This window comes from Sphaeramia orbicularis, chromosome 13, assembly GCF_902148855.1.
Source record: "Sphaeramia orbicularis chromosome 13, fSphaOr1.1, whole genome shotgun sequence".
Classification (NCBI taxonomy): Eukaryota; Metazoa; Chordata; class Actinopteri; order Kurtiformes; family Apogonidae; genus Sphaeramia; species Sphaeramia orbicularis.
The window spans coordinates 20,430,183-20,454,453 of record NC_043969.1 but is presented as its reverse complement, the minus strand read 5'-3'; the positions used below and the strand labels follow the sequence as shown (position 1 = coordinate 20,454,453).

The window sequence follows — 24,271 nt, the reverse complement described above, 5'->3', positions numbered from 1 at the left end:
AAACCAAGTGTCTCCATCCACTGTCATTGATCCAACTCCATGGGTTTTACTGGTGATTCAGTGTTGTAGAAGATGACGGTGTTTCCATGTTCATTACGGAGCCTCTGAACATCCAAATGGGTCATATCTGATGACCATGAAAAGATGTTAAACTGTTTACACCGATTATTTATATGTATTGATAGGAGTAATAGCTCTAAAGTTATTAAACATTTTAGATCAGTAGATGCTTTTGGACACTGGTGTATATTTGGGTCTTTATGGGTTAATCAACTTCATGTTTGTCTAAGGTCAGAGTATCTTTTGGTAGTCGGATTTTCCTTTCCGAAAAAAAATTTGAACTAGTGGTGAATTGATTTTTGTTTTAAAATAGAGGACTTAAACTGGAATTTCAAGGTGTTTTTCTTTTTCAGTGTCAAAACAGATAAACCAAAATTTAAAAAACGGATTGATTTTTGTTTTCTCTTTCTAATAAAAAAAATTGAAAGTTACTACCTGACAGAAATGGAAAAATGGACCAAAAACATCTGTTTTTTTTTTTTTTCATTTTCTGAGACTGGATGTGGTAATTTTCAAAGAAACAGTGCTAATGTCTAGGACACAAAGATTCTTATGAACAATGAGTTTGTACGAATCTTCCAGTTCGCATGAAATCTGGAGTTCAAAGACATTCATGGTGGGAGCATGTCTACGATGTCCATTTTTCCATTTCTGTCAGGTAGTAACTTTCTTTTTTGTTATTAGAAAGAGAAAACAAAAATCAATCAGTTTTTTAAATTTGGTTGATCTGGTTTGACACTGAGAGAGAAAAACACCTTGAAACTCAATTTTAATTTGTCTATTTAAAAACAAAACTCAATTAACCACTACTTTTTCTATTGTTTCCGAAAAGAAAATCCAGTTACCAAAAGACACACTGACCATCTAAGAGCAGTGTTTTTTTATATGCTTTTTTTAAAATTATTTTTATTTATTTATTTTTTTTTTGTTCATTTGTTTATTTTCTGATTACTTGATTCTTAAGAGTGCAAAGAAAAAAACAAGCAAAATTAAGTCAATGTCAAAGCACTTGCTGGTCTTGTTGAAGTGTCCTTGAGCAAGACCTTACAACTGAAAAACTGGTGTAAGGATCAATAAGGCAACAACAAATCAATTCTTATTTTGAAGCTGTGCTTAGATATACTGGTCAAACTGGTTCTTGGGCCGTATTGTAGATCTGGAAGAGACAAAGATATTACGGTGTGCATTGTCCTCTTTGCTGAGCCTGAGATGTTTGGTCAATTGAGTTTGCTTCTGAGAGCGTGAATACATCGGGTCACCATAGTTCCGTTTATTCAAGTGGGAATAACATGCATAAATGACGTACAGTACAGTATTCTTTGGTTAAAGACAAGTGTGTTTGTAGGATGAAGGTGAAAGTGCACATCGTCCTCCTTCAGCTCTTTCCTCTTACCTAAGCACAGACTGAAAAGACAAATGGATGATGCACCAGTCAGCCATTTACATGCAAACTACAAATCCAATCATAATCCGATTTTTGGAGTGATCAGATTATTTAAGTGATCGTGTAAACAGCACAGTGTAGTGTAGTTAACTGATTATGATGAGAAAATTGTATTAAAACACCTAGATTTCTCCCCAGTACTGCAATGTCTTTGTGCATATATACCTGTTAATCTGATTTATTGCATTCTTATATATCAGTGCATGTGCTAAAAATTAAAAAAAAAAAAGGAATGGTAGAAAACAGAGGTGATGAAGTCACATGAGCAGAGAACAATAACAGGAAGTTTGAGTCATATGGAGAAAGAAATCTGATAATGGACTGAAAAGTAAACGAAGGTTTTTTGATTATCGCATTTATGAATGAATGCACATAAATACATTAAATTATTACAATTATCTGATTACTCCCAGTTATCACATTTTTATGGTCATATAAATGGACTCACTGTTTCGTGAGGCTATGGAAAAGTGCATTGAAATTATCACGGGAAGGAGGGCTGACACACTCCTCCACAAAGTTTTTTAATAGACAGTCTTGGTCATGATAGCATTTAAATACCCTTCTTTATACCCTTCTCTCTCTGAAAAGACTTATGAGTGGCCAAAGTTTCCTGTCTTGGGCCTGATTTTCTAAAGCCTGAAAACAGATCCAAGAGAGGAGGTGCAGATGTTTCATTTCCCCTCAGACCACTTGAATCATGGCAAATTTCTGAAAGGTTTTTATTTGTAATTTTTCACCAATGACTTAATTATCTTCTTCCAAAAATAGTGGAAAAAAACTGGATGGTTTCGAGATGAGGAACCAAAATCAAATGCTGTTTCATTATATGAGATGTAAATTTTTCTGGATGTCATTTTAGCTAAAAATCACTTGAAATGCTTAACCTTAACTTAAGTATAACAGTTGCTCAGAACAGAGTAAATGCCTCTGAATATAACAGTGACCCCTGTGCTAACTACTGTTTGCAGCCACATATGTCTCATATTTGTCCTCAGTCACTGTTCTCTTGAAAATGACTAAAATGACTAATGACTTGTAACACAGGCAGCAACTATGCAGGTACATTTTTCTGTTGGATTGAATGAATTAATGAGAACTAATCAGGTTTGCATCTCTTGTCAGCAATCATCCAGAGGATGTGGCTTAATTGTGTGGCAGGAAGCAAATAACATGCGTGTAGGTGCGTGTGTGTGTGTGTGTGTGTGTGTGTGTGTGTGTGTGTGTGTGTGTGAGTGTGTGTATGAGATTAACATAAGCATCAACACAATGTGGAATGGTTTCAATATTGTGTGCTCTGACCTCATTAAAATACCCAATAACTTAATTAATGTGTGTGTCAACTTCATTACAATCTGCCATGACCTCATCACAGCCCTGTGCCAACCATGCACTATGACTATTTGCAACCACACTGATAAACTGAAGTTGAGATGTTCCTCCACCAGTTAGCAGAAAACTGCATGTATTCACGGTTAAACAGGTAGTATTTACTTTGCTGTACAGTGTCCTAGGGTGTCCTGAAAGGTGCTTATAAATAACATGTATTATTATTATTATTATTATTATTATTATTATTATTATTATTATTATTATTATTCCTCCGGTATCCGGATGCGCCTTTTAGGCACACTTTGCACTTCATGTTAAAAAACATAATATTATTTTTCACAATTTAAATAAGGTTAGAATTCAAAAGTTGTTCATTTTTGCATGATCTTTAAAATTCTAGCCACCAACTACAATTTGCACATTGTAAAAAAAGAAAATTACCAAACAAGCATCTGTCTCCCAAATGTGCCTAAAATGCACTATTTCTTCCATTTAATATGTAGGATTAGGGCTGACCTTGATTTACAAAAATAAAATCAAATTAGAGCAGAAAAATTAATCAATATATAATATTTAATAGTTTGATTCATAGGTGTGCCTTTTTGGCACACTTGGTGACAGATGCTAGTATTTTTGAACATTTGACCTAAAAATGCAAATTAACCAATGTTGGAGTTAATGATTGACATATGCCAGGCTGCAAAAATCAAATAATATGTGATCCACTTTTTATGTAGTATATTGAAAAAAAATGTTTTATGTGTTTTTTGCATCCAAAAAAATGGTTTGTTTACATTACAAACACGGCATTTAAGGGGTTAAAAAAATGTGACAATTATTGAGTATTTTTATTTACGGCTCAAGTTGATGAAATAGAAAAATAGAAAATAGAAAAGTGTAAAAGAATTAAAAATAAACTGTATGATTTATTATTTTTTTTACATTATTCCACAAGTGTGCCAAAAAGGCACACTTAGTGCTTAGTAAGGGCCTTGCTGGATGGGATACCAGAGGGTTATTATTATTATTGTTATTATTATTGTTATTATTATTATTATTATTATTATTATTATTATTATTATTATTATTATTTGGTACCACTGTTTTTGTTGCTATTCTGTGAGAGCTTTGTGTAGCAATATTTGCAAAAGGCTAAGTAAACCAAGTTGAAGATAGAAAGACATGCATGCACTGGATACATGGTGTCCTATAAAATACACAGTTTACACTAAAAGAAGAGTAAAAGTATCAAACTAATCTTTCACTCCTACTTTCAGTATTATGTTTGTCTGTGGTATGGCTTGAAGAGAGCTGCTCAAAGAGTAAAAATTATGGCTTAATGAGCCATAATTAATGCATGGCCATCACAGTTCATGCATGTAGAAAGTGATGGCAATGTGCAAAGGAGTACAGTGTTCTCACCGGTGTGGGATATCCATATGGTATATACAGTAAACCATATGGACATGTTATCTATGTAAGCCACATGTCAACTTTATAAATGATTATATAAATGATGCATCTGGGGGTAGAATATGGGGAGAGTACTGCATGTACTGGGTAAAAAAGTGTAATAATAATACTAATACTAATAATAATAATAATAATGTTGTAATGTTATATTTTTCAGGTGATACATCACTGATAGTTAGCAATCATTTAATTTACTTCTTGGTAGCCAGTATGAGAACAAGTTGCACAGTGAATAACCTGCAATGTGCATTAGTATGTTTTTATCAGCAAATACACCTGATCTGTTGCAGATGCTTGTGCTAATACTGGCTTTCTTCAGCCAGAAATAAGCTACAAATTTACCTTATGAGGCAAAATAAGGGATGATATTTGCACATATAATAATTATGATAGAGTTACCATAACTAAAGTAAATGATCAGTTCTCATTTATTAAAAGGCGTGAACAAATATAAACTATTGAGCTCTTCCATCATATATGTGGACTGCTTTACAATAGCTTTGTGTTTGCCCAATGCATCGCTTTCTCAGTAGTATATGTGCATGACTGTACTTTCTCACTTGTGCGTGTGCTTGTGCAACCTGTGAGAGAAAGGTGGAGACAAACTGCTGTGTCTTAAATTGCTTACATCCGCAATGTCACAGCTAAACATCTGCCAGATGAAGCAGAGGAAACCTACGAGTCACAAACACTCTCAAAGAAAGGCAGCCATCTGTTCTGGCCTCCTGACACAGACAGTGTATACATGTGGGTTTACGGAAGCTCTGTTATCAATTCAATTAAAGTATCTTTGTGTATTTCAGGGCGAGTGGATGCAGTGATAATTTAGGAACATCATCGGAGGCTGAAGATGCTGTCGTCACTGTTCACTGTGCTGCGGGCCTTCACCGAGCTGTAAGATCAGCACTTCTTCTTATTTTTTTCCATATTAACCCTTTATAGGGCACTCTTTGAAAAACTCTGAAATTCAAAATTTCAACTTTTGTATGTTATTTGACATCATCATCTCCCTCTTCTTGACATAAAACATCTGAGCAGCACTTGCTAAAAAAACAGACATGCAATAAAACAACTGTAATAAGGTCATAAACTGACAAAAATTACTCATATTCACTATTTACAGCTTCAAAATATCTATAAAATCTCTCTGAATCGCTGTATAGTTTTATAAAAAACCAATATGCTTCTTGACCTCACTGAGGCACGGGATTGGTCCCATATTTAATATTTCTGGAAATTACCAAAAATAGTCACTTGCCTGATAAAGGGTTAATCCCTATTAGGGCATGATTAGGTGATCAGGATTAAAATCAGATTGGCTGCTTTTAGCAAATTCACTGCTTTATAAAACACTGTGTTTTTAGGAATTTATTCTGTTGAGTATCAGTCCTGTTCTCAGTCTACTATTTCACAATGCATGTGGTGAAGAACTTGTCCAAACATTTCTTGGAACATCACTGTCAATTCTTTGTTGCAAAGTGTACAATTTTATGATCATTTTATTTTTCCTCAGCTTCACATTTTCTGAGTTTCAGGTTTTAGTGGTATAAATTGACTGACTTGAATGAAATAATCTGTTGACATAAACCTGACAGGATGATTAGTGTGGTTGACATTCACATTCTTCCACTTCCAGTTCCTGTGTGTGTGTGTGTGTGTGTGTGTGTGTGTGTGTGTGTGTGTGTGCAACCCACATGCCACACATCCTACATCACATAACTGGAAAAAATCTTTTACTTTACTGTGGGATTTAGCGATTTTCTTTTTTTTTATAATTTCATTTTTCAAGAAGGTTTTGCACAGAAAAAAGTAGGATAACAACAACATTTAAAGAGGGGTGTATGCAATCAAATCAAATACAATAACAATATACAGGGAAATACAGTTTCATTAAGAAAAGAGAATATATTAATTAAAAAAAAAAAAAGATTTACACAAAATCTGGTCATCTTAATGTCCTCCATTTCTCCCATATTTTATCAAATCTATCATTTTGGAGTCTGTTGTAAAATGTGATTTGCTCCATGACAAACCCAAGTAGACAACATGATACCAGTCTTCCAGGGTTGAGGCATTTACATTCAACCAGTTTTTAGTAATAGCTTTCCGAGCATTTCTGGGATTTAGCTATTTTCATACCAAAAGTCACATCTCTACATGCAAATGTTCAACAAAAGCAGGGCCACATAAACACTACTGTTACATCCTGAACTTAGCGCTGCCTTGAGTAATTGTGTTTAATTTAACCCATAAAGACCCAAACACCCACCGGCAACCAAAACCATCTACTGATCTACAGTGTTTAATAACTAATGAACCACTAAACCTATTAATACGCTGAAATAATTAGTGTAAAATGCAGTTTGTCATCTTTTCATGGTCATCAGATATGACCCATTTGGAAGTTCAGAGGCTCCATAGTCAACGTGGAAACACCGTCATCTTCTACAACATTGATTCACCTATAAAACCCACAGAGCTGGATCAATGACAGTGGATGGACACATTTATTTTATGTTCAGTTATTGATGAGTTTGCTGAAAAAGTCATTTTTTTCATCAGTTTTCTCTGTTTTTGATATAATATCCCTCAACCTTAAACGGAGCTATTATAAACATCTATATGATCAGAGAATTATAGGAAAATACCTGACTTTTGCTGAAAAAACACAACATACAGAGGATAATACTATCCTCCTGAGACCCAGTAAGTAAGCATGTTTTCCATTTTACATTAAATAGTTGCCTTAATTGGAAACAGCATGATGGAATGGTTTTTTCAGATACATTTTTTACCTCCGCCAAGGAGGTTATGTTTTTGCTGGCGTTGGTTTGTCTGTCTGTTTGTCTGTGTGCAAGATAACTCAAAAAGTTATGGACGGATTTGGATGAAAATTTCAGGAAATGTTGATACTGGCACAAGGAACAAATGATTAAATTTTGGTGGTGATCGGGGGGGGGGGGGGGGGGGGGCGGACACTGATCTGCCATGGCGGAGGTCTGCGCTCTCTGAGTGCTTTTTTAGTTTATTTTGTTTTTTCATATAATGTCGTTTTCAGTGGATTTTTTAATTTTTCATTTTTTTCATGAATAAAGCTGTAAAACTCTTGTCCACTACAGAGGACAAAAATGCATTGCTGGGTCTCAAGAGGTTCTAATAAATGTTGATCATCGCGTAGGAAAGGCTAAATAAAGACAAAAATTAATTTGGGAAGTGCCACAAAAGAAGCATTGGGTCTTTATGAGTTAAAGAAGCACAAACAAGACACATTTCCACTCTTCCAGAACGATAATAAGTTCAGTCAGACTTTTCTCCAGCAGTGATACAGCAGTAAAACAAATTATAAAGTCTGTTTATAATACCAATATTTGATATATAAACTGTTCATGTTAATGGGATTATTTTCTTCTACTGTACATTAATAGAGGTCATACAGGTTTCAGTCTACATTTTTTGAATGTGTCGTAATACCTTCCCTCCCCTCCACATGGGGGCATACTTCTATGTTCTGCCCCCTTAACAGCTGTCTAGGGTCTGAGGGTGATTACAACACTTAATTGTCATCATTTATCATCAGAACCCAAATCGGTGTTCCCCAGGGATTCATCTTAGGAAGAGAGAAAGGGAGGAAAATGAAAAGGCAAGCACTTCTGTGTGCACAGGGACTGCTGAGGCAGAGAGCTGGCCATAAAACACTAATGGATGCCAGGCTGCTGAGAGAGCACAGGCTTCCAAGAGACATCTCATCATCTGCAACAGCACCGATGTCTCAGCAGCACTGCCCGTATAACAGGTGTCGCAACCCAAGAGTCAGTCAAAAAATAAATGGGACAGATGGTGAAAAGAGTGGGAGCATGGTGTGTTTTATGTAATATTACTGGGGAGGCGGGAGAGGAGGAATGGATGTTTTGTTATTGGTAAGTTGACATCAACAGCAGTGGAGGTTGAAATAATGTGTTATTGGCTGTGCTGCCACTGGTGATTTGTTTGCACTTAGCAATGTTTATTTTTTTTCAGTTTTCTGTGTCATTCATAAGACCCAGCACAGACCGGGAGCCTGTATTTTAAAGCAAGTTAAACAGATGTCTTTCAGTTCCCCAGCTTGACTAAACAAAACATTTGCAATCAAGCCAAAAGTACAACAAAGATAGGTATCTGCTCCCTCTGTTATGAGTGCAATCACAGAAAAGGGTGGTTTTGACATCAGGTCATCAATGGCAAACACTTTATGGTCAAAATTAGCTGCATATATCTCATAAAAATAACAAAGTTTAATTTTAAACAGGAATGTAAACATATAATACAAACTAAAACCAAATGCTACAGCAGCAAAAGCCAAGAAACAAAGACAAAACAAACTGTGTGAATAACAATCAATATCACATCATTCAAACATGAGTCCATCTGACCATAAATACTATTGTTTAGTCTTTTAAAGTAATGAATTCTTGTTTCATTATTACTATTTCAGTTCAGAGTAAGCAAAGGAGAATTATGAACATAACATGCTGTATACTTTTATACCCCTCAGCCAAATATAATATAAGATTCTGATGAAAGTTACTGTCCTATAATTTAGATTAGATTGTGTTTGTGTAAAACTTATTACATGCATATTTATATTTGAAAGCACTCAGATATTATAACTGCACAGGGCCATTTGACCTTGAAAAAAGTAGGTCAAGGTCACCTATTTTCAGTAGGCTTCTGCTCCATGACAAGATGCATCCACAGTAATTTTGGTGCAGATATCTCAGTGCATTCTTCAGATAATGTGATTACATCTTTGAATGGACAGACAAGATGGATAGAGGGACAGACGACAAAACAGTTTCAATACCCCTCAGCTGAGGGGTAAAAACTGAACTGAAAACATGGCAAACTCACTGTTAAATATATTATCAACAAATCATATGCTTTAGAGCTTTGATCGTTCTGTTTTATGGTTATATATAAAATTTTATCACAAAGGAAAGGGTTTAGGTGGTCTATACTATCCTTCCTCACAAATCCTCTCTAAATCTGAGAGTTTTGTTTCTTTTTGTTTTCACACACTACGCTCTGTGGGATCTTTTGGGAGAATTATTTACTCAGTAACAGTCAGTACACAATGCTTTCAGTTAGGTTAAGTTGTCTTGGAGATGAACCCGAGTAAGAGGTAAGAGAACTACCTTTGTTATTCAAAAAATTCCAGAGAAGTTATAATCATTTAATCCTTATTTCCTCATAGACATAGTTTAAAGTAGAAAAAGGCTGTAAGAATGTGATATGAATGACAATGTTTGTTAATACTTATACCAAACCATGATCTAAACGTAATCCTATGCAAAGCAGTTTTATTCCTAATCATAAACACTTATGGGAGTCAGGAAGGAATCTCAAATTACAAGGAGGTTATACAGCATATATCTATGGTGTGCAGAAATGCACCAGAGCCACAGAAAAATGAATGTGTACAACAGGAGTGGGGACCTACAGAAATTGTCTCTATTACCGGATAAATGCTGTCAAGGACATTTCATTTAGCCTTCCAGTAAGATGTATGACCCACTCCATCTTAAATAGTCACTGCTGAGGAAAACCCACAAAATGCTCATCCATGACTACATGAACACCAACATCGTGCAGATGTTCAGATGAGCTTCAAGGCATTGCTCTGAAGGACAGACATGAGAAATGTTGAAGGGCATCACAAACACCTGCCTTAGATACTCTGATATCATCTGGGACAGACTGAAGTAGGGCAGAAGATAATTGTAGGTCAAATTGTACTTTGGGAGAACAGCTTGGCTGCCACGCGATTTTTATTTTAACCATCCTCACTGTATATATTTGTATGAGTACTAAATATAAAAACTATCATCTACATAAGCACAGAGAAAAATCAAAGTCACGACCATAAATATACTGCGGCTATTATTGCTGAATGTCGGTGCTCACTTTTACATTCTGTTAAAGTCAAACCTGTTGAACCCTAAAATGTTTATTAGACAGCATATTCTGAAATTCCCCAAATAAAACAGTGATTTAATATCATCAACTAGACTAGAGTCAGCACTCATCCCGCTTGAAATCCTGAGTCAAGCATTTGGCTCACGGTCTTTGAGAATTTAACAGCAATCCACGCTGCCTGGCTTCAAGCTGAACAGAACACAACAGTTGTACTCAGCAGTGATCCTGGTACACCCAAAGCTGATAATATTTTTTGGCCCAACGGCTATCACTCCTAGATATACTGTGGATGCTTTTGCCTCATCAGAAATAATCTCAAATCAAGAACTCTTCATGAAAGTATGGGAAGCAGGGCTGGGGTTGTTGCTTGGTGTGCAGGTGTCTGGGGCTGTAAGCATGTAATCAGTGCTCAGGGTGCTATGTCTGAAGTAGACTAATCAGAGGGAAGATGGAGCTTTAAACAGCAGGTATAAATCAGAAATGATTTCCCCCTGTGTCTCCGTTTTTTCTCTTTCTCTGTTTTACTCTTCACATGAATGAGCTTGCCATTAAGAAGAACAAAGCTAATGGGTCTGAACCTTCCAACTCTGCTGCCCTCACTGGGTCCAGCTTTATCTGCACTCAGCTTCTCTTCCTCAGCTGTAATTCTGTCTCACTTTCTTTCATAACCTGCACCTGTCAATCTGAAAAGAGGGGATGACAACATATAGATTTAAAAAATAGCTGTTAGATTGCAGTACAAAAGGTCAGTGTAGAGCAGCCTGTTTCTCTGTCGATATGGGGTATTTCCCTTTAACTCTTGGATGGCTACATTTGTTTTATCCTTTATTCTGCTTTGTGTATAGGTACTCTAGTTGTTTTTTGCCGACCTTGTCTGAGCTTAGATTTTTATTAATAAAGGAAACTTAACCCTTTTTAACCCTGAGACATTATTTCAATCAAATGGCTGAATTTGCATCTGTAGAAGTGTCTCAATGCTGTGAGTATGTGCTTGGGTTCCTTTTCTTCAGTGGTTTTGCTTTACTGTGTGTTTTTGGGTCAAAACAGAAAAAGACAAAGAGAGGAGTTGAAGTTTGACAGGTTTTTACTAAATAAGGCACTCATCAATAAGAGATTTTGGATGTTGAATATGAACTGTGCCCTGTGATGAACTGGCGACTTGTCCAGGGTGTATCCCACCTTCGCCCCTATGTAGCTGGGATAGGCTCCAAGCAACCCCCGTGACCCTAGTGAGGATAAAGCGGGTTCAGAAAATGAATGAATGAATATGAACTGTGAACTGGAACACAATGAACAAGTATTTGAATTATGGCCCAGTAGTTTTTGTTTTGAGGCTCTGTTTAAAAAAAAAAAAAAAATCAGTCCAGCTGCTTTTTGGCACCTGGTTGCAAAAAAAAAAAATAAAAAGGAAAATCAAAATCACGACAACACAGCAAACAACAGTAAAAACAAAAAAACAAGGAAAACAGTGTAAAAACAAAAAAAGGCCCAAACCGTCTACTTTTACAGCAAGTCGGTTTCACTCACTGCTCTGCCCCTCCCGCCGGTTGAATTATTATGAATTTTTAAGATAAATCATAGATTCAGAACGGTCACTACAGACACATCAGGGGTTAAAAGGTTAAATTATACTGGCCATGCTTGCGACATTAATTGTGCTGTGTTTATTACTTATAAGCAAGAGAGGTGCAAATTCAGTAAAAAAAAATCCCCATAAATGCACCACACTGGACCTTTTTATTATGAGAATTACATGTGGGGGCAGAATCTATGGGGAGCAGACACTGGGGGCCGGAAGTGATGAACCATGTTGATTCCAGGTGATTTAATGCAAGTAAACAAGCAGCAGTCAGTGAGCGAGATTGAGTGGAAAGCATGTGTTCGCGCTTGTTGATTGTACAGCCATAAGTTTTGCACTCTGTCATTGTCCTAGAGATGCGACCCAGCACTTGACAACAGGCTATAATTTGACAGAACTGCTAGCATTATATGAATGTACATGGTCTTTTGAAATAGCTAGCAATGAAAATTTACTTCAGGTACCCTTTAAAAGCTATAACTATAACATATAAATGGTAAAAGGACTGCACTTATATAGTGCTTTTCCACACCTTCATGGTGTCCAAAGCGTTTTACAAAGCCTCACATTCACCCATTCACACACGCACTCATACACCAGTAGGCAGCTGCTGCCTTGCAAGGCACTGCCAGGCCCTGCTGGGAGCAATTTAGGGTTCAGTGTCTTGACCAAGGACACTTCGACACATGGACAGTCGGAGCCAGGATTCAGAGTACCAAAACTTCGGTCATTGGACGACCCGCTCTGCCAACTGAGCTGCAGCCACACCTATTTAAGATTAAAGACTATCAATAACATCAACATCAACCAGCACAAACAAACAGCACTTCAACAACAAAAAAATAATTTCATTTAAGAATAGTTCTTATTCTCTACTCATGCCTCTCTCAAATTTATAATCAGGACTTAAAATGGGTCATGGATCAGTTTTCATTGAGTCAACAGAAGTAGAGGCAGTGTTCTTTTGGGGCGGAGTCTTTCTATGTTGAGTTTGTCTGTTATCTCTGCACTACACAGGTTTCCCCACCATTCAAAAGGTATACGTGGATTCATTCTCCTGGTAATGCCCTTGACCAAGGTACTGATGAAAGTCTGGAATTGGTCCCCAAGCTTCTAATGTACTAATGCTAATCACTAATTCTAATTCTAGGTCCTGTGTGTATTAAAAGTGGGTAAAATGTAGACACCGAATTTACCCACAGGGATAATAAAGTGAGTTGACCTTCCATTCTGTTAAGATGTTCTAGTACCTTTGAATGTGATTGTTGTCTGACCAAAACAACATTCAGTGCAACTTCCCACCCTATCCAACACAATGAAAATACAAGTACAAGTTCAAACACTGGCTTTGGGTCATCAGTAATGAAAGGTCAACCTGTTAAAACGTGGGCCATTTATTTCTACGAAGAATAATTTCAATGTACAAAACAGTGGGTTAGCTAGTAGCAGAATCTTCATATAAAATCAAGTTATGGTCAGAAAACAGTAAAGGAAAGACAAACTTTGTAATCACAGCTTCATAATGACAACTTTATTTTTGCATTTACTAACCTCATTCAGTGCGTTTTATTGGTAGAGAAATAATAATTGTACTGTTGAATCTGCTTAGTGTTAGCTTAGTGGTGCAGAGTTTGTCGCATTGATCTCTTGTTTAATGAAATTACTCATGATATGCTGGTCTCAGACTGTTAGCTTCTTTTAGATATTTGCCCATTTAAGTGCTTGTTGTTTGGATTGTGTTGTGTTTTTTGACAGTTGGTTTTGTTGAGCTTTTAGGTGATGTTCATCTGGTCACGTGCATTTGTATATTGCTTAGCATTACCATGGCAACACAGACAGAAAAAAGTATAAGAGCTACATGGACATGGAGGAACAAATAGATGCCTTAAGATGAGGCATTTCAAGAATAAAATCAAGTCAAGATTTTTTTTTTCTGTGCAAAGAAGAGACTTTGAAGAGACAGTGCTTTGAGCATGAAAAAAACTATGTGTTTATCTACCATTATCCCAGAAGTGATTTCGTTTTTTTTTCAGTTTTCAGCCCCCGGAACAATTTTTTGTTATTTGTGGGCATCTCAAAAAGATAGAGCCTTGGACATCAAAATGACTGTTGCCCTGTTGTACCTACGTGGCTTGCTCTTCACTGGTCACTTGTGTTTTGCTAACACTGCTTCACACTGTTCAAAGCACTTGCTGAAGTTTTCTTGCTCTGAAGTTGTCTTGCTATATTTGACCATCCAACTTTGAGCTTGTCTCCTACTGTAGATCGGCCAGCTAAGTGCTTTTTATCACCGCAAAGTAAAAAAGAAAAATGCGGATGTTTTGATGATTCATGATGTACTTCTGAGAGGTTGGGTCCTACGGAAACTCTCCTGGGTCTTTCTCTCAAGCTGAAAACGTTGGGGAACCTCTGCTCTACAACTCTACCACTTTCACATTAGTTTACTAATAATTTATTTCATTTTGCAAAGATGTTGATTGTCAGCTGAAGGACAGAATCAGGGAATTTGACTTTCCATGCCAATGGTGGGAAGTGAGAAATACTTAGTAATGAGTGTTGTGAAAACATCACACCTCCGAGTTAAACACCAGGGTCAGAAAACTGTCACGGAGCTGAAGCACTGGACCAGATGCACTCGGCTGATTTGTTATGTCCAATGAGGATGTGATACTGTATCTTGTAGGATAAGAAACAGGAGTTGGCAGTGTTTTCATTAGAGCAGCCTAATGGAGTAATGTCAGGACTGTATTGCATTTACGTCTCCAGGAGTCTTGTCAGACCAGTGGAGTGGCAGATTCAAGGGCTCCTATTTCACAATCTTGTCTCACCTATTAACAGTCTGGCAGTTTGCGCACCTGTCCGAGTCAAGTGGTGCTCACCAGGGAAAGTGTGATGGTAATAGGCTGAAGATATACCCTGACGGAACCTTTTAAAGTATAGATTTGAGAGATGTCCATCATGTTTTTCAAGGACATGTTTGAGAAACAGGTACTAATGCTGACAGAAACCTTGACTATTCTGTACTCGGCTATTGAGCTGTTTCATTCTGTTTTGGGATTAAAATCAGTGAGTGTATACATTGTTAAAAACTATTTCCTCCTGATAAAACCAAACCTCCAGTAAACTGTGTGAGATTGAAATTAATTAAGTCTTAGCTTAATGAAGTAATATGTAAGTCTTCTCATCTGATTCCAGGTTCATTATAATGAATCAAATTAATGAGCAAATATACAAACAAGAGGAGAAACCAGGTATTTGTACCAATATAAATTTAATGAAGTATCTTCCTCTTGCTCTCAAAGTAAATTCTTTCATTATTATATATAATTAACATCCCTTCAATTAATGAAGTGTGTAAATCACTATCGACATGCATTTTTACAAATCATTCAGTGGTTATCAGTTGAATATTATTTCCTTATCTTCTCTGTCTCTCCTCTGTTTTATGTCATTCTATTGTGTTTATAAAATTAACACAATAGAATTTCAGTTCCCCCTAGTTTTGATTTCAACTCCCTGACATGGAAGATTATACAGCATTTTCATTTGTGATTACTAGTTCCATGTGTTCTATATTATGCTGCTACCAGAACTTCTGTTTAAGTGTTTCTATCAGGACTACGATTTTTTTTCTACAATCAATCAATTATTATGCTCCATTTTCAACTGTTAATCTTTTTACACCCTTATACACCTAATTTAAGGGGGTAATTTTGAATTTTCACATAAATCAACTGCATTTACTCTCTTAAACTGCCTGGAAGACGGTGAATAGACCATAGACTGCATAAAAGATGGACATCACAATACTATTTCTTCTGAGTAAAAATTAAGTAAAAATGCTAGGAGCTACCTGTGTGATACTACTGAGAGGCAGAGTCTATGCTGTATAGACGTAGGGTGGGGATGATGCATGTATCAGCCGACCACTCGATGAGTTTCTGCCAGTGTGTCCTTGTCAGTTACCTGTTTTTTTCACATCGAATTCAGTATTAAAAACAAACTGATCAGAAAGATGATGATTTCAAGACAAATATTAAATGGTCATGTTGTTTTAGTATTAAAATATACGACATCATAAAAATGGGTGAGCGACCAATCGTGGCCTAGAATCTGAGGCTAAGAAAAAACATCAGGCAGTCAGTGGGCAGTCGTGACATCCTTGGGTCTCTACTGTGCAGACTCTGGCTCTAAATTGCTTCACACAGGCAACATGGCAACACGACTTTAGTGTAACACAGCGGGAGGAAACAAGGCTGCACATCCTGTTTCGTATACATCTGTGGCTGCTGCAGTTAGTAAATGAAAATTCAAAATTCCTGACACTTTTTATTACTGAAAGAAGAGATGGCATTCTTCTTGTTTTTGCCTAAAGCTGTTCATTATCATACTGTAATTAATTTGTAAATACAATACATAAAGCTACACTTAATCCATTACACTGACTTATCTTGTTGAATATTCACTGTAGGGAAGCACATCCAAATTTTCTGCAGCAGAGAAAAACAGAGTGAAGTAATGTGTTTGCTGTGTGTCAGGTATGAGATGACGCATATCATACTCACATAGACAGTCTGCTCAGCTGCAGGCCAGGCCAGGTTTGCCACATGGGAGAGCAAAAATAATGAGAAGCAGGACTGAGGGTCATTTGAGGAAGAGAGTCTTTTTCACACGGGTGGCTGATCGACTACCAATGGAGTTTGTTTAGTTGTTCCGAAATAAGGAGACATGATCCTTTTTTGACATCATTATTTTTTAGTTATTCATATTTTTAGTGTACTAAGTTCACTGAGTGGGTAGAGTGGGTCCAGCACTGGGTAATAAAGCCTTTTCATAATTTATTTCTTGTTCGATATTGTACTCATTTCTGTAACTCCAACAGTCTATGAAGCAGGCTGAGTAACAAGTAGGATAAAAACACACACATTGATGTGTATACACCAGCAGATGTATACACACATATACACACATACAGCAGCTTTAACAGATGCTATGTGGTTGTAAAGATCAGATGGACACTATTGTATCTGAATTGAAGGAGACAGCGTTGTAGTTGTAGACAGTAGGACGCCTGAGTAAATCTGGCCTCGGCCATCTGTCCCAGCGTCTCTGCACACAGATTGGCACTGAGATCATTCTCCACACTATTATGTACACATTTTGATGATACAATTTTAAGAAGGTCCAGGCTGTCTAATAATTATTTCAAGGCTTTAGGCGCACTTAAGTTATAGCTGTGAGTGGGCAAAAGTTCCAAATAATAATCCTGAATATGATAAGTTGCAGCATCGTTGCCAAACATTTGCATGTGTGGCTAATATTAGCAACATCAAAAATGCAAACAAAATCATCATGACAAAGTCACAGGGAAAAAAAAGGAAACATACAGTGAAGGGGGTCCCGAGCCAATTTAGATAACCTACAGCTCAGGAACTGCCAGCTCAGTTCGGTAGTTAACTGAGGCAAACTGTTAGCTTACAGCCCGCAGCTTCTCCCACAGGCGTCTCACTCATGACCTTTCAAATGATTGCTGATTAGGAGCACTCAGCCGCCTCCAGCGAGGAGAGGAAGGCAGGCAGGGAGAGCCGAGGAGAGGTGGAGAAGGGCCATCCTATCTAAACAACACTGTGTGTGCTGCGAGTACTTTCATTCAGTGTTTGCGATCTTTCTGCTAGACTGAGCACACACTGTCCTGATAGAAAAGCATCCATCAGTCGGTTCGAGTGTTTCATTAGCAAACATCGACTGTTTCATTGTCAGGGTTTTCACAGGGAATCCAGGTCAGGAATTAAGTGTTAGTGAGATGGATCAGTTATGACTCGCATAAAACATGGTAAGTAAAACTGTAAATTTACAGAGAGTGAAGGACCGCTGAGTTTGCATGACACAAACCTGTTCAGACTAATACGAGACTGTGGACATGAGCATACTGGACCACCTTCAAATGCATGCTGAGTGGATCTAAACCCAACCTTAATGCATCCTGAGTTTGTTCACACCTGGAATTAGAGCTGTCCACTCATGTTCAGATCTCTCAGGATAAAGTACAGTAGTATTAGAAATCCAAATAATATGGCTAAACCGATGTGAAAAAGATGCACAAATTCAAAATATGTTTAAGCAAGAGAATAGAAAAACAAACATGGAGGAATGTAAAATGTCTATAGAAATAATAAATAAAGAAATGAAAGCGGCAAGAACAAGACATTACATCATATGAATATGTGTGCATGTGTTCTAGCCTGCCTACAATATGTTTTAAGAGTAAAAGAAAATTGGTTAATAAAAATGTTAAGATGTTGTGATGTTGTAATAAGTTAATGTCTAATTGAACTTAGCACATACTGTACGAAACTTGTTCCATCACATGCAGCCTTTGTTTCTGGAATGACACTGTTTGTGGAGTAGTTGTGTATTCAATGAGAATTCTTCCTCCCCATATTTGACATAAAAAAAAAACTAAAGCAGTGAAATGTATAACCATAATAAAAAACAAAGGTCTCCAAGGCTTGTCTGGTAGGGGATGAAGAATATTGTGTGTTTACTGAAACACCCAGAATGAGACCCTATCAGATGGTGTCATATATGATAGTATATGTGAGGAGTGAATGTGCATGCGCAGAGAGAGAATTACAGGTGGTGGAGTGCAGAATAAGGAAGTAAGGAGGAGGAGCCTTTCAGTGATAGACAGAGGCCAAATCCCAATTCCCCCCTTACCCCTACCCCTCCATTTTGTGCATTCACGTGAAGTTGTAGGGGTATCCCGATTCCCGATGAGTCGGAGGAGAAGGGCCAAGGGGGAGGGCTGAAATTTTTCAGGACCACACTACAAACGGAGGGGTATGAGAAATCTCCCAAAAGTCTGTTTGAATCATCGGCAAGGTGGAGGTAAACACAGCAAAAAAAGTGCAGCAGTGTGGTGAAAGAAAGACACAAATGTACGGATTTTTTCATAAACAACTTAATCATTTGATCGCCCGTTTAATGTCGTTTGTTATGTGTGTTATATACATTTCTGTGGTTTGTGGTTGATAGCCGTAAAAAGATGCCTAAAGCTCATGCAACAGAGACGGTTCCAGCTGCTGACGGCATGGTGAATTATTTTGGAAACAAAGTTGTATCTGTTTATAGCGGCATCAATGACTGCTGATGACGTAACAGGTCTCGAAGGCTTGTTTCATTTCGTAGGGTAATATTTCAACCCCTACCCCTGAAACGGAGTTGAAAGGGGTAGTGCCAAGTGCAAGGGCCAAGGGGTGATTTGGGATTGGGCCAGATTGTTACTGTATGTGTGAGACTTGTACTGCTAAAAAAGGACCAGGAGTCATTTTTTACAGATGGGAGGTAACAAAACAACCAAAGGGGCAAAAACAAATGGAGCTGGGGATCTGGTGTAGGTGTGTGATGAAGCAGTGAGGATAGGGACAAGAGGAGAGAATGAGTCAGCAGCAGGAGCTCTTGCCCTCTCCCTCTTTAAAGCCAGATGTTTTTCTAAGATTAATATTCCCACTCGGAGTTTGTTCATCTGTGATATCCCCACTCTCACCAGGTGATTTCATGCTTCGTGAGCAGCCAGAAAGGCCCCTTTTTCCTCTGGCTGCGATGTCCGGCCTGTCATAGATTTTAATAAATGATACTGATAAACCGGGATTGTGCGATGGGGGAGTAAGGCAGGGCTAAATTTAGCTCAACGCAGCACAAGCATTGATCACAGTGTTTACGGTCGCCTCGCACCATTCATGGCTTTTCCATTTCCTCATGAATTTTTAAATGGAGGAAATCTTTACCACTAACGCCTCTTCCAGACCAGTCATAATTCACTCATAGTCGGCTGCCGGCGCATTGTTCAGTACTAACGGCAGCAGCGACATGTTTCCTGGAGGGCTGCGCAACCGCTTCAGTCATTACAGCTGCTCTCATTCTCTGTGGTCTTAATTGATCACAGATTTGAAAGGTGCCGATAAATTATGAATCACTGTTTCCACCAAAGTTTGAAAGTGGAGTACCGTTTCCTTCTTTCTAAGTCCTTCAGTAATTGCAAGCTTTAGAATTAAGGCATGTCTCTGTGATATTGATCTGCCTGAGTTCAAATTCTAGCCAGAGAATGGTTGATCAAATTTCCTCAACTACTTTATACCGTACTACTTCTATATGCAAGTGTCTGTCTGTGAAAGTGAGTTACAGCATCCACCCTTCACCCCTACTCAGCGTCCTTTGAAACCTGACCGTGAAATCCTCAGACCTGAACAGATTAGTCAGATAATTACTACCTCGACTCTACGAATTTCACCTAATCGTCTTTGTTTTGTGTCACCTGATGCTTCTCCTTTACGTCCCCTCCCTCTTCGATTTGTATTCCGTCTCAGCATCGTCTGTTGTGCCGGGGTTGGGTTTTTAATTTCATCTAATTACCTCCTCCAGCAAAGTTTAGAGGTTTTGCTGTCACTTGTCTCTTCCTTGCCAGTACGTGAAGTTCTTACAAAATGAGTTGACATTTAAGTGTTGCCTTTTTACAGCTGTGATTTTAGCTCTGTGACATTTATTTCTTTCACCTATGCGCATTGTGATGTTGTGATGTTTCTAACTTACCTGCTAAACAGACTGCATTCTTGTACTATCTTTTACTGACTTTTGGTTTGCACCAGCTTACTGAAATTTCAACACCACAGACGTCAGTATTAGTCAAATGCACACTTTTAACAACAGTATTTGGGTGATTTTGTATGATGTAGACAGTGATATTAACCCATAAGTGAAGTTTTCTCTGTTATATTCACCATTTTCTCTAATATTATGCTCTGAATTTAGCATTTTTTAGTGAAAATCAGGTATTTTCCTATATTTAATGTATTTATTAGGTAGATGTTCATCAAAGCTCAGATTAAAGTTGAGGGTTATTATATCAAAACAGAGAAAACTGAAGAAAAATATTGTGTTTTCTGCAAAATATATTGTTAACTAAACATAAAATAAGTGTCATCAACCACTGTCAGTGATCCGACTCCATGGGATTTACTGTTGAATCAGTGTTGTGGAAGATGATGGTGTTTCGACGTTTACTATGAAGCCTCTGAATGTACAAATGGGTCATATCTGATGACCATGAAAAGATGACAAACTGCATTTTACCCCAATTATTTACATGTATTGATGGGATTAGTGGATCAACAGGTATTACACATTTTATATCAGTGAATGATTTTGGTCGCCAGTGGATCTTTGGGTCTTTATGGGTTAAAAAAGACACACATGCTTTTAAAGACTGGCTGTCACCTGGTCTGGCTTTGGGTCCCATGGTCAGATCTTAAGATAAGATAAGATAAGATAAGATAAGATATGCCTTTATTAGTCCCACAAGGGGAAATTCCAGGTTTACAGCAGCAAAAGTACAAGCACACAAGAGCAAAGAAGTGCAAAAACAAGATATACACAATCAAAAAAGCTGTATACATTATTTACAGCTGTGCACATACTGAACAACAAACCGTGACCTGAATCAGGAAAAATTTTCAACTTCTTAAATTTATTGAATGAAAAATGGTGCAGTTTGAACCTGAGATAATATAGAATATCAAAATATGCCAATACAAAAAAAAAAAAAAGTTTAATGATAGATGGCACTTTTTTTACCCAAGTAAAAGCCCATGACCCACTGAAAACTGGTCTGCGATCATCACACCAGTTGAGAATCGCTAAAAGTAAAGTGGATACTGGGGTAAAGTTAAAAGGAACGGCCTAATAATGCAACATCTTTCCAGACTTTTGTTTTCTAGAGTCTTAGCTCACAGTATTTCCATCAGTGCCTCGTCATCCTCATGTTTAGCAGCGGATGTTTTACAGTGTCATAATTAAACAAACGCTGCCTTCTGTAACTCTGCTTATTAAATACTACTACACACAACATAGTTAACCTTTTAAAGGAAGCCTTTTGTCCCTCTGTAATACTCTGTTATAGTACATAGAGCTCTATAATTACGGCATGGCCTTGACCTTCATTGAGTCTGTTGCCAGTAAGAAGCAATAATTGAATTGCGCAGTTAAAGCACCTGGTAGTTCATTTGTTCTCCATGTTAATTGTGAATGTTAATTAAGTTCTCTCAGTGTTTCCTCGTCTGTCTGTATCCATACAGCCATATGGTGGCTGCTGTCACTGGTGCCTTACAGTGAGGTCAGGCCCTTTATGGCGGACCAGGCTTGACTCGGTTGTTGACTCAAACCAACTGATTAAACCTTGAAAGAAGAAATCCACAGTGACACCCACTTGATCATGCTTTGAATTTACACCCAACTATCCATCCATCCATTCTCTTCCGCTTATCCGGGGCCGGGTCGCGGGGGTAACAGTCTAAGCAGGGATGCCCAGACTTCCCTCTCCCCAGACACCTCCTCCAGCTCTTCCGGGGGGATCCCGAGGCGTTCCCAGGCCAGCCGAGAGACATAGTCTCTCCAACGTGTCCTGGGTCTTCCCCAAGGTCTCCCCCCGGTGGGACATGCCCGGAACACCTCCCCAGGGAGGCGTCCAGGAGGCGTCCGAAACAGATGCCCGAGCCACCTCAGCTGGCCCCTCTCGATGTGGAGGAGCAGCGGTTCTACTCTGAGCTCCTCCCTGGTGACTGAGCTCCTCACCCTATCCCAAAGGGTGCGCCCAGCCACCCGACGGAGGAAACTCATTTCGACCGCTTGTATCCGGGATCTTGTCCTTTTGGTCATAACCCAAAGCTCATGACCATAGGTGAGGGTAGGAACGTAAATTGACCAGTAAATTGAGAGCTTCACCTCTCGGCTCAGCTCCTTCTTCACCACGACAGACCGGTACAACGACTGCATCACTGCAGACGCTGCACTGATCCGTCTGTCAATCTCACGCTCCATCCTTCCCTCACTCATGAACAAGACCCCGAGATACTTGAACTCCTCCACTTGGGGCAAAGACTCTCCGCCGACCCGGAGAGGGCAAACCACGTTTTTCCGGTTGAGAACCATGGCCTCGGATTTGGATGTCTTGGGATGTCTTACAATATAAAGCATTTTATTAATGTAGCATTGAATCCTACTGCATATTCAAATGTCAATATGTATTCATGTTGTTTTGGTCCCTAGTGAAATTTTGAACATGCTTTTAGGAAACAGCAGAAAAGAAATAAAAAGTATTATGTGCCTATTTAACACATGTAACGACTATCTTGTAATCCTAAAATGTGAGTGAGGATTACGAAATGCTTTTTGTTTTATCCAATAATCTATTGCTTAAAGGGGTCATATTTTGCTAAACCCACTTTTATTAGTTTTTGGTAGATTTTTTTTGGTGTATTTGGACCCTAATAGTTCAAAAAATTTGAATTTGAACCCTCCAGGTGCTGCAAAGCTATCTTTATATTCATTCTGGCAAAACTGAGGGGATTTCTACAACCCGTTTTAATTCTCTCTTAATTTGTTACATCTTTAACTAGTTACATCACGACATTTACACTTATATGGTTATATGGCATAATTGTTTGTCAACAGCAGTGGTGAGAATCCGTACTGAAAATATGTCCAAACTTCGAACCAATTACCTAAAATGTTCAGTTGTTGGTTGAACAGGACAGAACAGCACAACCAACAACCTGGAGGGGGTGGGGCATGAAGTGGCTCATGTGCATTTAAAGGGCCAGCGCTCAAAACGACCTTTCTGGTGTCATTACTCAGAAATAGGGTTGAAGATGGACCTGTGGAGTTGAATTAATGAAGAATTTAGACCCAAGCAGAGCATTTACAGTTTATGTAGACCACAGGGAAATGTTTTGAAATGCAAAATTCCATTTTAAAAAAGCAAAATATCACTACTTTACGATTAAATTGAATTAAAAGCAGAAGTCATTGTATTATTATTCTGATTCACATGCACATATTTACATCTTTTTTTCTGTATAAGGTAGCAGGTCTAAAAAGAATCTGGTTCCCTGGATGTGGGGAAGATCAGCGTGGACAGACGCTAATCAGCTGCAAAGGGAGTCCAAAATGATAGACAGGGTTAATGAGTAAGAGGTTTAGGTATAGGAGGATAGAGGCAAAGATGGGAGGTAGAGATATCCAGAGAGTGAGTGAGAGAGAGAGAGAGAGAGAGAGAGAGAGAGAGTATTCAGAGTCTTCAGAAAATCAATACAACCTCCTACTCAGGATTTCAATGAGCTTTGTACCCTTGTGATCTGACAACGAAGTCTTGACTGACACCACAGCACCGATGTAGTCAAATATTTGATAATGCCATAAGAAATTGCATCATTTTAGTTAAGTTCTTTGTATTGCATTGTGTTCAGACAATTCTTCCGAAAGTTTATTTTGTCCTCATAGTTTTCCAAGTTCATACACATGCATGTGCGGATGTTATCAAACACTGCTTTTTGTGTCATTACCCTGCAGGCTTGTCACTGACTTGGCTCAAACAAGGC

General features: G+C 38.1%; 1 protein-coding gene across 3 annotated transcripts in view; it reads left to right on the top strand.

Annotated features, from left to right (window-relative positions):
- sphkap (SPHK1 interactor, AKAP domain containing) overlaps positions 1-24,271 on the top strand; it is a 167,124-nt gene that overhangs the window by 91,517 nt on the left and 51,336 nt on the right. For all 3 annotated transcript variants that reach the window (XM_030151753.1, XM_030151748.1, XM_030151750.1), the window contains exon 2: positions 5,113-5,203. In XM_030151753.1, coding sequence (XP_030007613.1) covers positions 5,160-5,203 — 44 coding nt within the window. In that variant the 5' untranslated portion in view covers positions 5,113-5,159. The remainder of the gene's footprint in view (positions 1-5,112; positions 5,204-24,271) is intronic.